Source organism: Delphinapterus leucas, chromosome 14 (assembly GCF_059928025.1).
Source record: "Delphinapterus leucas isolate spDelLeu-1000000601 "Yukka" chromosome 14, BTC_Dleu_Yukka2, whole genome shotgun sequence".
In the NCBI taxonomy this organism is placed as follows: Eukaryota; Metazoa; Chordata; class Mammalia; order Artiodactyla; family Monodontidae; genus Delphinapterus; species Delphinapterus leucas.
This window is the reverse complement of record NC_143142.1, coordinates 555,171-570,566: the sequence shown is the minus strand read 5'-3', so window position 1 is coordinate 570,566 and position 15,396 is coordinate 555,171. Positions and strand designations below refer to the sequence as shown.

The following is a 15,396-nucleotide window of genomic DNA, read 5'->3' as shown; positions in this document are numbered from 1 at the left end:
ACAGGAATGACCAGTCACAGTGAGAACTAGTCCCAGAGGAGGCACAGAGATGCAAGGCCGAGACCCAGAAAGGGCCAATGGCCGAGGGGCAGCAGGGCTGGCTGTCCACGGGAGGCCCCACCTTGGTGTGGATGGTGAGGGAGAAGGCCCCGGCACAGCTACAGTACATGGCCATGTTGGTCTCCTTCACACCCCGGCACTTCAGGCAGATCTGCAATGAGAAGCAGCCCCAGTCAGGAGCCTCCCTGGCCCAGGCCAGGGCTGGCCAGTCGCTTGGCACCTGACAGGCTTCCCTCCCCCATAGCCTTCACCTCAATTCTGAATAAAATCTGAGACTTGATAATGGGCTTCATCCAAACATCCCAACTGCCTCCCAACACCCTCCCGGTGGACACCCTACCCTTGACTCTGAGTCTGGGGCTCCCCCATCCATCACACCAGGCACCAGCTGTTCCCTGCCTGGACCGCAACACCTTCCTCGGGTCTTTGCTGAGATGTTCCCTCTTGGTGAGACCACTCCTCCATCTAATGCTGAAAGCTTCCCTTTTGCTCACACACTGCCTGTTGGTTCTCTTTACTCTTACCATCACTTAGTTGTCCTGTTTACTGTGTATCTCCCTCCACTAGAATAAAAAAGGTCCATGAAGCCAGCACTTGGCCCCTGTAGGTGCCTAACAGATGCTGTAGGAATGAATGAGTCACCTGGGCTCATGGCCAAGGCCTGACCCAAGAGGTGGTTACCTTGGAGGACCAGGTAACGACGCTGAGACCTGTGTACACCTCTAGTTTCCCGTGGGTGCGAACTGCTTATCAACAAACCCTCCACCAACTGGAGGGGCGGTCGGGCTGGGTGCAGAAAAGCCCCAGCACCAGGCCCCGCTGCTCACCAGGTCCTGCAGGGTGAAGGCCATCAGTTTCTTCTGCAGGGCCTCCACCAGGGCCATCTCGATGACTGACGAGTCGTAGGCTACCTGACAGTTGGAGCAGAGCCACTGAGGCAGCACAGACCCATCCTAGGCAGAGAAGGAAAGGGACCAGGTCACCTTCCTCAGCCCCAGTATTGAGAAGGGATGGAAAGAGAAGAGCTCGTGGTGAGAACTGTGGTACTGCTTGCTCACAGCTCCAGGGCACACTCACATCACCAATGTCATCACTTACGTGTTTACCAGGACAAGGTCCTGGCATGTGGCAGCTGAGTGGCCTGAAAAGGGTGTTTGTTTCTAATTCACATCAAAGCTAGCTGGGGGCCCAGTAGGTGTAGCCCAGTAAAGGTGGAGACTGGGGTCACTTGATAGGGAGTACTGCAGGACCCCCTGATCCACTGATGCCTGGATATTCTGACTTTACCAGCAAGGGGCCTGACGGAGCTGGCCCACCTGAGAGAAGGAGGGCTCTTTGCACAGGTCCAGGTCCCGGCAGAAGTTACAGCTGCGGCAGATGACCTCAGGGAGCACGTAGGAGCGGCAGGGGTCTCGGAACTGGGCCTCCTCCGAGAACTCGCCGACATCTACCAGACGAAGCAGGTCTCGGTTTAGCTTGTTCACCTGGTTTGTGATGTTCGTGTCCAGAGACAGGACCTGCAGAGAACAGAGCCCACATCAGGGACAGCTCCCGGGGCCTCCCTGCTGCTGTTTGGACCAGAAAACCCCACAGCCAACTCTCTAAGCTACTGTTTCTCAGCATCATCTCAACTCTTCCTGCCTTCTGTACATCAGTGATTCCCCGACTCGGGGCCATAAGAGTGGAGTGGAGGCCCTGCCCCCAGGCTTTGTGGTCTCTGTCAGCTCCGGGGAACTCTGGGACACACTGAAGTGTGCTCTACGTGTTCTCCTTACTGGCTCCTTCTTCCTCAATGACAGGCAGTCCTAAGTCTACCAGAGCTCTACAGTCTCACTGCAAAGGGGTTGACTTCAACCTTCCACGGTGGGGGGGCTCCCAGGCCAGCCGAGAAACGCCTCTGCAGCACACGTGTGTGTCAGTGCCCGCAGTGCTGGCACTGGAAGTCGCTCCTGCAGAGCCACAGGAGACTCGTTAACCCCCCATCTGTAAACAAGAGAAGACAGCACTGGCATGTTTCACTGGCCTCTCCCAGCCCTACAACTCCTGTCCTAGCACAATGCCAAGAGCACAGAACCAAACACCACTTAGAAGACTTCTTTAGGAGGAGCGTTTATGGTCGATCTGAAACAAAGTGGGTGGATTTGCAAGCACATTTATCATGAGTATCGACAGCCTACTGGGCAGTATTGTTTAAAATATATACATTATACATGTCTTTTACATAGGGAGAACACTGGATGTAATTAAGAGACAGAAAAAAATGAAAGTGAATTTACCAAAACATTAAGGAAGAAGTAATGCTGATTCTACACAGTATCTTCCAGAAAACACAAGAGGGAGAACACTCCTAACTCATTTTGTGAGGCCAGTATCACCCTGATACCAACACCAGACAAAGACAGTACAAGACAACTACAGTAAAAAAAAAACTGTCACACACACAGACTCAAATATCCTCAACAAAATACTGGCAAATTGAACCCACTGGTATCACGACTAAGTGGGATTTACCCCAGGAATGCAAGGCTGGATCAACATTTGAAAATCAGTGTAATTCACCATATCGAGACTAATGAATAAAAACCAATACAATCATCTCAATTGACACAGAAAAAGCCCTTAACAAAATTCAACATCCATTCATGATTAAAACTCTCAGGATAGGACTTCCCTGGTGGTGCAGTGGTTAAGACTCCATTCCTCTGATGCAGGGGGCGCAGGTTCGATCCCTGGTCAGGGAACTAGATCCCGCATGCTGCAACTAAAGATCCCGCACGCAGCAATGAAGATCGGGCGTGCTGCAACAAAGACCCAGCGCAGCGAAATTAAAAAAAAAAAAAAAAAAATCAGTGCCATTACAATAGCACCCAAACCATAAAAACCTGAGGTGCAAATATGTGCACTATTTCTATGCTGAAAGCTCCAAAAACACTGATGAAAGAAGTCAAAGACAACTTAAATAAATGGAAAGATATAGTGGTTCATGGATTGGAAGCCTGAACATTAAGATATCGATTCTCCCTAAATTAATCCAAGACTCCAAACAACTCCAATCAACAATCCAAGAGGATTTTTTTTTTTGGTAGAAATTGATATGCTGATTTGAAATTTATAAGGAATGGCAAAGGAACTAAAATAGTCAAAATAATTTTGAAAAAGAAGAATAAAGTTAAAGCATTCACACTACCTGGTTTCAAGACTTATTGATAAAGTTACAGAAATTTAGACAGTGTGGTATTGGAGAACAGACAGATATTCAGATTGATGGAGACCCAGAAACAGACCCACACACATATATATGGCCAGTTAAGTTTTGAAAAAAGCACAAACATATTTAAATGGAGTAAGGCTAATTTTTTCAACAAATAATGCCGGAATAATTGGACATGTTTATGCAGAATATGAACCTCAATTTATAACATGCACATTGCACAAAAATTAACTCAAAATGAATCACAGACTAAATATAAAACCTAAAACTATAAAACTTCTAGAATCTAGAAGAAAACATAAGAGAAAAACTTTGTGACCTTGGTTAAAGCAAAGATTTCTCAGATATGACACCAAAAGCTCAACCCTTAAAAAGTGACAAATTAGATAAAAGTTAAGACCCTCTGCTCACTGAAAAATGGAATTTTGAAAAGGCAAGCCAAATTCTGGGAGGAAGTATTTGGAAATCACAGATCTGATAAAGGACTTATATACAGAATATATGAAGAACTCTCAAAGCTCAACAATAAGAAAAACAACCCTGATTCACTTTGCTGTACACCTGAAACTAACACAGCATTGTAAATCAACTATACTCCAATAAAAATTATTTTAAAAAGAAACAATTTTTAATAATGGGCAAAAGCTCTGGACATTTCACCAAAAACACATGGAGAGCAAACAAGCACATGCATAAAATCTTCACATCATTAGCATTAGGGAAATGCAAGTTAAAACCACAATGATATACCACTACACACCTATCTGGACAGATAAAATCTTGAAAATCAACACCACCAAGTTCTAGCGGGTTGTGGAGCAGCTGGACTGTAGCCATACACCGCTGATGAGAGGCCTGAAAAGTGGCAAAACGGGGCCACTTTAGAAACAAGCACGACATGACCCAGCCAGTCCCCTGCTAGGTTTCTATCAAGAGAAATGAAACTTATGTTCACCCAAAACCTTCTCTATGAGAATGTTTACAGCAGCTTTACTAACAGTCACCAAAAACGTAAAAACAACCTGAATGTCCTTCAACCGGGGAACTGTGGTTCTCCCACACAACAAGGGAGCAAAAGACTCAGCGATGGAAAGGAACGAAGCACTGAGACAAGCAATGACATGGAGGAGCCCCGGGTGCATTCTGCTGACTGAAGGAAGTCAGACCTAAAAGGCTACATGACCAACCATTCCACTCGTGTGACATTCTGGAAGCGGTCACAACGCAGGGACAGATGACAGATCGGCGGTTCCAGGGCTGCAGGAGCGAGGAGCTGAGCCCGAGGGGAAGCACGGGGGAGTCTCTGGGGTGGTGACCCAGGCGCAAGGAGCTGAGCCCAAGGGGAAGCGCGGGGGGAGTCTCTGGGGTGGTGACCGCTGTGTACCTACCTGGCTGCTGCTGGCCAGCCCTATCCATGTGTGAAAACTCGAACGACTGCACTGCACGGAGAGTGTCTTTTACTGCATGCAACTTTCAAAAAGTAAATGAACATAGGGACAGACAGATCAGAGCGTGCCAGGGGTGGGGGACTCTGGTTCTGTATCCTGAAGGCGTGATTGGGTACCTCATGGAATGCACACTAAAATGGTGAATTTTCCTGTATGTAAATTATACTTGTTCTTTTAAACATGTACTTATTTCTTTACTTGGCTGCGCCAGCTCTTAGTTGCGGCACGCAGGATCATCGTTGCTGCATGTGGGATCTTCAGTTGTGGCACGTGGGATCTAGTTCCCTGACCAGGTACTGAATCCGGGCCCCCTGCACTGGGAGGGCAGAGTCTTAGCCACTGGACCACCAGGGAAGTCCCTGTAAATTATACTTTAATAAAAATAAAACTTAAAAATTCTGAAGTCTACCAAGGAATTAAAATGGTACACTAAACCATTTCTTTACCACAATCAGAAGTCAATTGGTCACTGTGAAACTGTGATTTGCTGGGAGGTAATTTAACGGACAGTAAAATGCTCCGCAAGGGATGACGCCGGCTGGGTCCTCATCTGGTAATATTATGCCACCGTTTGATGCAGGCTGCCTTTCCCAGAAAGGCATTTAGCATCCGAGCAAGCTCTCCTCTCAGGTTTCACAGCAGCCCAGACGTTTTGGGAGCCCTGTCCAGTTCCTAGTCTGGCCCACCAGCCCCACGTGATCCGTGAGCACCTGCCGTCCCACTACTCACCTTTCACCAGCACCAGCAGGTCATCCCTCCCCAGGGTCTCTGCATCCCCTCTGCCCATGGCCAGACCCTCTCAGCCCCAGTGGCCTCATCCTCAGCCCGAGGCCCCATCACAGGGCCTTCCTCACCTGCCCGCCCCTGAGCCCACCTCTCAGCACCTGTGCTCTCTGAGCTCACCTGTCCCTCACTGACTTGTGCCCCCTCAGCGGAGTGAGAACAGAGGTCTTTCCCACAGCGGCCGCATGGAGTGGGCGCAGTGGGTGTTTCTGGAAGAAAGGAGTGACCTGCACACACGTCAATGGGAGTGTCCTCACCTTGCACACATATTTGATGAACTCCAGAGCGGGGTTATTGAGGAGCAGGTGAGAACCGGGGAGGACAGGAAACATTTCTGAGAGCTCAGTCGAGTTCCGAGAGCCTGTGACTTTCTTCTGAATCTTCTGTGTGATGGTGAAGAAGTTCTGAGTGAGTTCGTTCGCCACATAATCTTGTGAGAAGGTGATCATTCCTGGGAAGAGAAGCAACACGATGCCTGCTCCCTATTTTGCACGGCGATCGCGACACCGAGGGAAGGACCCCTGAGGAGCACACAGTGGTGGCCCCCCGTGGCAAGGGCGCTCACCCGGAAGGGCTCCGGCCTCTCCCTGGGCCTCCTGGGAGAGCTGGCTGGCCCCCCTCCTCCTCACAGGGGTGCTGCCCGGGGCGCTGCGCCTCAGCTCCTCCTTCATGCTGTGGTACACGGCCACGATGTATGCTGCAGAGAGAGGGCAGGCTCAGGCCACAGGCCCCGAGATTTGCCATTGCCGCCAACATCCCAGAATCCGGGGGCACCCTGTGGCTAGTCACACTGCCGGCCAGACTGGCTGAAATGTCATTAGTAGCGATGATTCTATTTGCTGCACTAAGATGAGCCAAAGTCAATCAGAGAAATGGGGACACGCAGGGCACTCGCTGACGCCCAAGCTCAGGCAACACGTGTCAACCTTCACACTGGACGGCAAGACAGAGGGCTCGCCTCGACCCCCAGACACAGCACACTTCTCCAAAGTCTCCACCAGGCCCACACATTCCAGAAGAGAACTTAAGAAAGCAAAGGGCTCAAAGACAAGTCGACAAAATATAAATATAAAATAACCACAACGGAACTACCTCTGTCGCTATGTACGTGGGTGCACCTATATCTACGTCTATGCGTCTGCTGACAATTTATGATTTAATTTATCATGCTCTTCATCAACTGTTCTAATGATTAGCTCTGAATTATAACAGGTGTTTAATCTACACACTTCGTTTACACATCAAGCTAAATAATTTGATTTGTAACACTAAACCTTTTTCTTCGTTTTTAAAAATTTTGTTGGAGTATAGTTGATTTAAAATGTTGTTACTAACACTAAACCTTTAGACCCAGATGAAATATAGGAGTTTCTTACACCATAAGTTGAGCCTCAAGGACCAGCCAGTGGGGCAGTCGATTCAGGAAGTGTCTAAACTTTTCTACTTGGGGTTTACCTTGATCACTATATGTGCACGCGCACAAACCTCGGGGGCAGGGCCACGAAGCCTTCGTGACGCCCCGGGAAGGGCAGCCTTCCTCACGGTGAGCTTCTGCGAGGGGCCGAGGGTCTCCTCCCCGCCTCTCACAGTGCTGTGCAGCCAGGGCGCCCCTCAGGGGCCCCCGACTCTGGGCGTGCTCCCACCAGGGCCACGTTATTCCCACTGCGTGGCTCAGGCACTATGGAGAGTGTGGACGACTCACCTGAAACGATCATGAGGAAGTAGCTCTGGCAGGAGGCTGCCTGCGGCAGGAACTGCAGGATGTTCCAGCTGTTTTCCAGCAGGTCCTCGACATCCAGCTCCTGTGCACCTCCCTCCTCCTCTCCCTCCTCAGGTTCCTCCTCAGGCTCCTCCCCCTCTGCTCTGCCCTCTTCGGGGGAGTCTTGCTGGGACACAGAGACAACCCCAGTCACGTCTGTGCACAGCAGCACCGCCCAGCGGGTGCCCTGTTCACCCCCCGAGCCCAGGTGAGATTCCTGCGGGACGGCTTTAAGAGTAAGGTCATTTATGGAACGTGCCTGGTGCACAGAAGCACTCAATACACAGCTGACTGCTACTCTCGTTTGCTCTTTCAGAGGATTCACTTTAAAATTATTCAACTCCCACCTCCCAGGAAGGCAAGAATGTTCAACATCTGAACTCTGACGGCCGCCATCCTTCAGAGCAGCAGCCACCACTGCCTTCCCTTGATTCGTCTACATGGCCTGCACTTCCTTCTCTCCCATCCTGGTCTCAGTGGCCCTCCCAACCCCAGCACCAAGGGCAGCCTCTGTTTCCTATCTGCTCTCAGCAGCACGGCTCCCTCCTTCTGGGGCCACTCTCCCTTTGATGCCTGAGGCCCCATCCCCCCAGTTCCCCTACCCACTGGCAGCTTCCTCCATGGGGACCTGCCCTGGGGGCACTCAGGCCTCTCAACCCACGCTCACCCCCAGGTGTTCTCACCAGTCCCAGCTGCCAGGCTCAGCAGCTGGGATGACCCCAAGTTCCCACCCCCAGCCCCTCCCCTGACGGCCCTGCCACCACCTGACCTCTGCCTCTCCACCTTGTGCACGTCAAGCAAACGTCAGGCTCGGCAAACACCACACGCCGCAGCCAAGCACAGCCCCTCCCCCCATACTCGCCCTCCTGCCCCGTCCATCGGGGCTCACACACCCAAGCACAGGCCCACCTACAACCTACTCGCCCAGACATCGCCCCTGTGCCCCCGGGCGTCACCCCACATTCATTCTGCTGGCCCATCCACTCCACCTGCAATGCCCACCGGAGTCCTTCTCCCTGACTCCACCCTGCCCCACATATCCTCCCCTGGGCCGACACTAACCGGGCTCCACTCAGACCTTGACCTCCTGCGGTGCTGTCCACTCAGGATCCAAGTGGAAGTCAGGCCCTGACAGTCCCCCACTCAGAATCTCCCCATCACTAAAAGCCAAGTGTCCATCACAGCCCTCAGGCCCAAGTGGCCTGGCCCCAGCCAGCTCTCTGCCCACACCTGTGACCACTGTCTCTGCTTGTCCCATAACTCACGGCAGCCTAACACTGCAGTTCCGTCACCCCCTCAGAGGACTCCTCGACCTCCCCATCCAAATCGGCCCCTCCCCCGTGGCTCACTCTCTATCTCTACCCTGCTTTTTGTTTACTCCGAGCCCTCATCATTGCTGACACTGGCGTATACATCTACTTGTTTGCTTGTTCGTGATCTTTGCCCTCACAGACTCCATGAGAGCAAGGACTACGTGACCGGGGCCTAGAACTGTGTGCCTGGCACTCGGCCTGTGACCCTCAAGTGTGCACTGAAGGGACCAATGTGGACCCCTAAAGTTGCTTCAGATTCCAACCTCTGCTCTCTAAGACTGGTTACCTCTTACCTGTCCACAGTGAATACTAGATGGAACATTTCCTTTGATTCCACCATAGTTAGAGGGATCCATCCAGAGAAGAAATTCCCAGCATCGAGAGAAAGAAATTGTCAAAGAATGGAAGATCTCTTTAGAATGGATGCTAAAACAAGCAAAACAGAAATTGCTTAAATGAAATCAATAGTTTTCCCCTTTTCTCCCACTTTCCCCACTTCTTTTATTATCTGTTTAACCCTCTACTTATTTAAAAAGGGAAATAAAGTAGACGCACATTTTATCATCCCTCAAAGTTTCTAGGGAACACGGTAAACATGATACTAGGGAGGCGTCTGCATCCAGCCAGGAGGGGCGACAGGGGCCAGCACCGCAGGGATGAGAGGCGAGAGCGGCACAGAGCAAACCCCACACTCAGCAGAGCATGGATCACGCGCAAGTGTGAGAAAACCACACCAGGCCTGGGGTGCTTGCTTCCCGCCGCTCTCAGAACCTCGTAACTCAGAGGCACGTGCCGCTGTGCTCACAAAGTCTTGCTTCAACAGTGGGAATAATGAGCCCTAGACTAAACACTGCTCTGGCTCTGCCTATACATCTCAAAAAATGGCCCAAAGGATCAAACTGTTTCCAAGTAACATAACATAAAGCTCAAGAATATTTACAGGAATGCAAAAGTACCCAACGGACAAGCCAAGATTCTTAATGTCTGGCATCCCATCCTGTATCACCAGGTGTGCAAAGAAGCAGAGAAAACACAACACATAATAAGGAGAAGAATCTATCAACTGAAGACAAATCAGAGCTGATAGAGACGTAATAACGAGCAGAACAGGAATTAAAACCGTTATTAGGGGGCTTCCCTGGTGGTGCAATGGTTGAGAGTCTGCCTGCTGATGCAGGGGACACGGGTTCGTGCCCCGGTCCGGGAAGATCCCACATGCCGCGGAGCGGCTGGGCCCGTGAGCCATGGCCGCTGAGCCTGCGCGTCCGGAGCCTGTGCTCCGCAATGGGAGAGGCCACAACAGTGAGAGTGCCCGCGTACCGCAAAAAAAAAAAAAAAAAAAAAACCCAAACAAACAAAAAAAATCCCTGTTATTAGGGGCTTTCCTGGTGGTGCAGTGGTTAAGAATCCACCTGCCAATTTAGGGGACAAGGGTTCAAGCCCCGGTCCGGGAAGTTCCCACATGCCGTGGAGCAACGAAGCCCGTGCGCCACCACTACTAAGCCTGGGCTCCAGAACCCGCGGGCCACAACTACGGAAGCCCGTGTGCCTAGAGCCTGTGCTCCACAACAAGAAAAGCCAACACAATGAGAAGCCCATGCACCGCAACGACGAGTAGCCCCTGCTCGCCGCCACTAGAGAAAGCACGCATGCAGCAAGGAAGACCCAATGCAGCCAAAAATAATAATAAGTTAATTAAAACAAAAAACCTGTTATTAGAACAGTATTGCATGTGTTAAACCAGAGGGAAGACTGAACATGTTAAGTAGACTCTAGAGATGTATAAGACCCAAACCAAGCTTCTAGAGATGAAAACTGTCAGTGTGAAATGAAAAATATACTAGATGGGATTAATGGCTGATTAAACACTGCAGAAGATCAGTGAATTTAAAGACATAACAACAGAAATTATCCAAAAAGAAACACAAAGAGGAAAAAAAAGACTTTCAAAAAAGATCCATCTGCAATTCTATGCCCAGCAAAAATATCCTTCAAAAACAAAGGTGAAATAAAGGCTTTTTCAGATACCCAAAGGCAGAAAGCATTCGTTACCAACAGAGCCATGCTACGAGACATGTTAAGGCTGTCAGCAGCAGGTGAATGGATCAGATAAGACACAGATGAATGAAGGGTACAGGAATGCTGACACCTGTTGGTGATGTACTCCACGTAGGCAAGGGCGTCCTCCACCCGCCGCTTCTTGGTGCACAGGATGATGCGGTTGAAGTTGGCATACACGACTGACGACCCCAGGCGCTTGAACTCAGCAATGAGCCTGCAGACCAAGTTCAGAATCAACGGTCAAGACACCAGAGAAGACCAGAAGACACTGTGAGAAAAAAGCTGATCGTCCTGAAGCAGAAAACATACTTAGAACCCAGAGGCAACAAAGGACAAAGAGGTCTGCATTGTAAAACCCTACCGTAAACAAAACCAAAGACAAAGACTGAGGAAAAAGTGTGGAACTCACATCACATAAAAATGGCTAATTTTTATCTAGAAAGAACTCATACAAATTAATGAGGGAAAAAAAAACCCAAATCTACAGAAAAATGGGCAAAGGATATGAAAAGGAAGTCCAATTTCATTCATAATAAGGACTGCATATTAAGGGTATACCAAGAGAGCATTTTATCCCATCTGATTGGCAATAATACCCCCCATGGCGGCGTGGCCTGGAGTGGGGACATACATTCCCAATCATCGCTAATAGCACAATCAACTGTACGACCTTTACAGGGAGCTCTCTGACAATACTGATCAAATTGGTGTTCACCCATCTAGATTTATCTGATAATATCGATCAGATCTGCAACAGCGTTACTTCCTGAAGACTATTCTACAGACATGTTTGCGAGACCTCATCACGTACAAGGCCACTCCACGTTGGTCACTGTGACAGCAAAAGTTGTGGAAGCAGCCTAAATGTCCATTAGCGTGGTACATCCACACACAGCTCTCTAAGATCTACTGTTAACGAAGGCAAGCGAGGTGCAGAACAGTAAGCACAGTGTACAATGACTTATGAAAAAGCAACAAAGACTATGCATCGCACAGCGTGTCTCTGGAAGCTGCGATGGCAGCTAAGCTCTTCCTGGGACCCATCTGATCGCTATGGTTCAAGTGCGCTCTTGACTCCCAGAGGTGCTGACTGCCATCTTTCTGGGTTGGGGACTGAGGGATCAGCGTAGCCCGGAGAAGGCCACGGGCGGCACTCACTGCAGGAAGAGCTTCTTCATCATGCTGTGCAGCGTGCGGTGCAGGGCGGGGTCGTGGAGCAGCGAGGACGGGGACCGGAGCCAGCGGTAGAAGTGCACCACCTGGTTGTCCGCGTAGATGTTGCGGTACTGCGTGATCTCCTTCACCCAGCCCACCACCATGCTCTTCAGGATCCTGCAGGAGGGGTTCAGAGGGCGCCCCCCTCTGTTGCTGGCACCAGCTCTTCCCTGTTTTGCTGTCACCTTTGCCCCCTCCCTTCTCACTGTTCAGATCCATTCCTCGGCCCTCTGTGACTCATCTGCACCCCTCAACACCACCACACTCAACACAACCTTCCAAGTTTTCCCTACGGCTGGTGCCAGGACAGAGCTGAGAAGACGGGGGTGCCCTACAAGAAGGCACCTCACCTGCTGGGAGAACCAGGAGAAGACTGACCACAGAGACCTGCAGGGCCCTCCTCCCTTGGGCCAGTCACGGGCCTAACGATCTGCTTCGCCACGACTGCCCTGGTTGTGTCGCCCCAGGTGGCTCGCAGCCATCCCCGCCCTGTGGCAGCTCTGCTGCCAGCACCTCTCGGGACACAGCGGCCGCTTCCCTGCCCAGCAGCCCTCGGCCCTGACCACACTGTGCCTTCGGGCCCTGAGCCTCTTCTCCACCAGCCCCCTGGCCTGCAGCCTGCTCCCTCCAGCTCTGCCCGCCTTCTCTGAGAAGGCAACAGGAGTGGCGGTTGGAGAAAACCATTCTTGAATCCCAAGACTTGCTCCTGAGCACCAACCCTTCCCCTCAACTGCAGCACGACCACAAGCACGGGGCCTCGGTTTCCTCATCTCTACAACGGGCCACAGTCATATCACCTGGTGGGCTGTGGAGAGCACACATGCTCCCTGCCCGTGTCACCGCTGCAATTCGCACCCCCTTCTGTATGGCTTAACCCACTGTGCATGTCCTGCTGTGCATCCCGCAGCAGATACTCGATACACACCCACACCCCAAGTAAACTGGCGATTTCCTGCAGGCACGCCTCTGGCCACAGGAACTGTCAACCCATACCTGGAGGGCAGCAAAAGACCCATGAGCAGAGGAAGGAGCCTGGCCCTATGCTGGTTTCTGGCAAGATGGAGGGAAACCCCACTGACACTGTCTTAGCTCTTAGTTTCCGAAACAAGGACAGAAGATAAAAGGATTTCTACTGCTCCTTCTAGAACCCAAACTGTTGTTCGGCCTTTGGAGAGGAGAGGGCACAAGAAGAAGAAAAGGTCAGGTGATGTTCTCAGCGTCGCAAGCCCCTGGGTACCTGAAGGTGCTGGAGCAGAGGGCCGTCTCGTCGTAGCTGGTGGGAGCGCTGGCAGCCTGATTGCCCGTGATCATGTCCTCCAGGGAGGCCTGCTGGATCACATCGAAGCTGATGCCCATGCTGTTGGCCCCCTCCATGTCATTGACGTGGTGAGATTGCAGGATGGTGTTGACAGCCAGGTTCTGAATGTCCAGCTCCACGCACACTGCACACAGACACCACCACTTGTGCACTGACCCCTCCTGGGTGCGGAGCCTGACCCCAGCAAGCACTATCTCAGAAAAATCCCTGCTGCTGCTGTTGGGGGCGGCCAACTGCAGAGCACACACCCGCAGAGCCCTGCAGGCTCGGCTCCCAGGCTCTCGGTCCAACAGGGCTGAGCGTTCCCGGAAGTACAGAACGGCAACAAGCGGCAGGGGCAGCAGCCCAGGCCCCCGAGCGCCTCACCCACCCACCTGTGGAATAACAGCCTGAACTGTTGACCTCCACAGGGGCTTGGTCATCGAACTCCACGACGAGGCGGTTGTCGTCAGCCTCCTTCCCGCCCAGGTCAGGCCGTGATGTGGAAGACAGCCAGAGGAGGTGGTTGTGGCGCTGGAGATGGCGGGCAAAGAAGAGGTCGGAGCCAAACGTAGAGATGTCCTCTGGCAGATTCCCAACAGGGACGTGGAAGTACCTGCAGGGGCACGGGGTCAGCCAGCCCCAGAGGGGACAACGACCGGGGAAGCAGGGAAGGCCGACTTGCCACCAGAGACCCGTGAGGCCAGCCACAACCAAGATGGACAGAGACACCCCTCCACTCGGCTCACCTGCTCATCTCGAAGGCCTGTGACAGACAAGTGTCCAGGTTGAGGTAGTGCCGGATCATGCGCCGGGCTCCGTGGCGCTGCCAATCCAGGACCCCGTAGCTGACCTTATCAGCCACACGGACAGGCACTAGCGGGAACTCCTCCAAGACAGGCACTTCGCCAGCCAGCCTCTTCAGCTCCCAGTTGGAATGAACAGCGACGAGTGTGGGCCCACGGCGCTCCTCCTGGGCGCAGGGAAGGAGACAGCTAGGTGGACCCGGCCCGGGGGAGGGAGGGAAGGAGGGAAGGAGGGAAGGAGGGAGGGGGCTCCCACGGCGTGGGACCCTGATGGCACGCACTTTGTAGGCCAGCAGGAAGCGCTGGATGGCTCTGCAGATGACCTTCAAGTCTGTTTCAGCCCGAACTTCAAAAGTGTGTTTGCTGGGGGGCAGGAGCTCAGGGCCCACTTTCTCCAGCAGAAGGCTGTGCTCAGCTGAGTACAGGGCACTGAGGCTGGGCATCTGGTTGCTTCGCACCTAGACAAACAAGGGCTGGGTCGGCGCCTCTCCCCACAGGGAAGGAAGTGGGCAGCCCGGAGTGGACATGGGTGGCCGGGCTACCTCTGCGGATCCACTTCTAATTGCTGGGCGAAGGCTTTTGGAAACAAGGCAGCAGTGGGGTCAGGGGTGCGAGAGTTCCGTGCCCAGGGATATGCTCCCCCCACAGCGAGGCTCGCCCACAGCCTGGCCCGGAACTCACGGTATCCAACACAAACACAGACGCCTTGCGCTGTGCGGGCACGAAGATGCCGAAGAGAGCTTTGTGGCCCTGCGCGTGGTGATACAGGTAGATGTGGCGGATGCTCCCTGCAGGAGAACATGGCCTGTCACCCTGAGATGAGCAGGAGGCGGGCCAAGCAAGGGCGGCTGGCACATGCCATACCTGGTTCCAGGTAGCTGAACTGGGCCAGAGAGCGCATCTCCAGGTGCTCAAGAGCGAAGGTTTCTGCTTCCCAGCCTGAGTGATGCCTCACCAACTGTTTATTGACCACACACACACAGCCCAGCTGCACCAGGGCCCGAAACAATAACGGAACCTGGAAGGGGGGCAGACAGAGTGGTATGAGGGCTGACGGGGGAGGGCACAGGCCCGTGGCCATCTTCGGCAGACATGCTGCTGAAATTCACTGTGTCCATGAAGTCCACAGCCGATGCTGCTAGCCTGTCCATGCCTCTGTGGGGTTAGTTTCCCTCTATTCCATCCGGATAGATCCTTGCACAGTTCAGCTGGGAAAACAGTTACCTGAGTCTCGTACACGCCCTCGATGTCCGGCGCCGCCAGCTCAGTGTTGATCTCGTTGATGTGCTCTTGGTACATGTCCTCTGGCACCGAGTACTCATAGAGATTGTAGACCACGTTGGAGCGAGGAAGGACCCGATTCACCTGGTGACACAATATGGCGATGATCTCACCCCACAACTGAGCTAAGTCGTAATGTGTGCTACAATGCACAAGCAAACA

At 52.4% G+C, this 15,396-nt stretch overlaps 1 protein-coding gene across 5 annotated transcripts in view; it reads right to left on the bottom strand.

Annotated features, from left to right (window-relative positions):
• POLE (DNA polymerase epsilon, catalytic subunit) overlaps nucleotides 1-15,396 on the bottom strand; it is a 56,048-nt gene that overhangs the window by 1,857 nt on the left and 38,795 nt on the right. For all 5 annotated transcript variants that reach the window (XM_022598150.2, XM_089894271.1, XM_022598153.2 and 2 more), the window contains 16 exons: nucleotides 15,178-15,318; nucleotides 14,818-14,971; nucleotides 14,635-14,741; nucleotides 14,235-14,411; nucleotides 13,897-14,120; nucleotides 13,543-13,763; nucleotides 13,088-13,292; nucleotides 11,794-11,967; nucleotides 10,724-10,849; nucleotides 8,868-9,000; nucleotides 7,205-7,388; nucleotides 6,068-6,199; nucleotides 5,760-5,953; nucleotides 1,377-1,577; nucleotides 888-1,013; nucleotides 122-211 (listed from right to left, as the gene is read on the bottom strand). In XM_022598150.2, coding sequence (XP_022453858.2) covers nucleotides 122-211; nucleotides 888-1,013; nucleotides 1,377-1,577; nucleotides 5,760-5,953; nucleotides 6,068-6,199; nucleotides 7,205-7,388; nucleotides 8,868-9,000; nucleotides 10,724-10,849; nucleotides 11,794-11,967; nucleotides 13,088-13,292; nucleotides 13,543-13,763; nucleotides 13,897-14,120; nucleotides 14,235-14,411; nucleotides 14,635-14,741; nucleotides 14,818-14,971; nucleotides 15,178-15,318 — 2,589 coding nt within the window. The remainder of the gene's footprint in view (nucleotides 1-121; nucleotides 212-887; nucleotides 1,014-1,376; nucleotides 1,578-5,759; nucleotides 5,954-6,067; nucleotides 6,200-7,204; nucleotides 7,389-8,867; nucleotides 9,001-10,723; nucleotides 10,850-11,793; nucleotides 11,968-13,087; nucleotides 13,293-13,542; nucleotides 13,764-13,896; nucleotides 14,121-14,234; nucleotides 14,412-14,634; nucleotides 14,742-14,817; nucleotides 14,972-15,177; nucleotides 15,319-15,396) is intronic.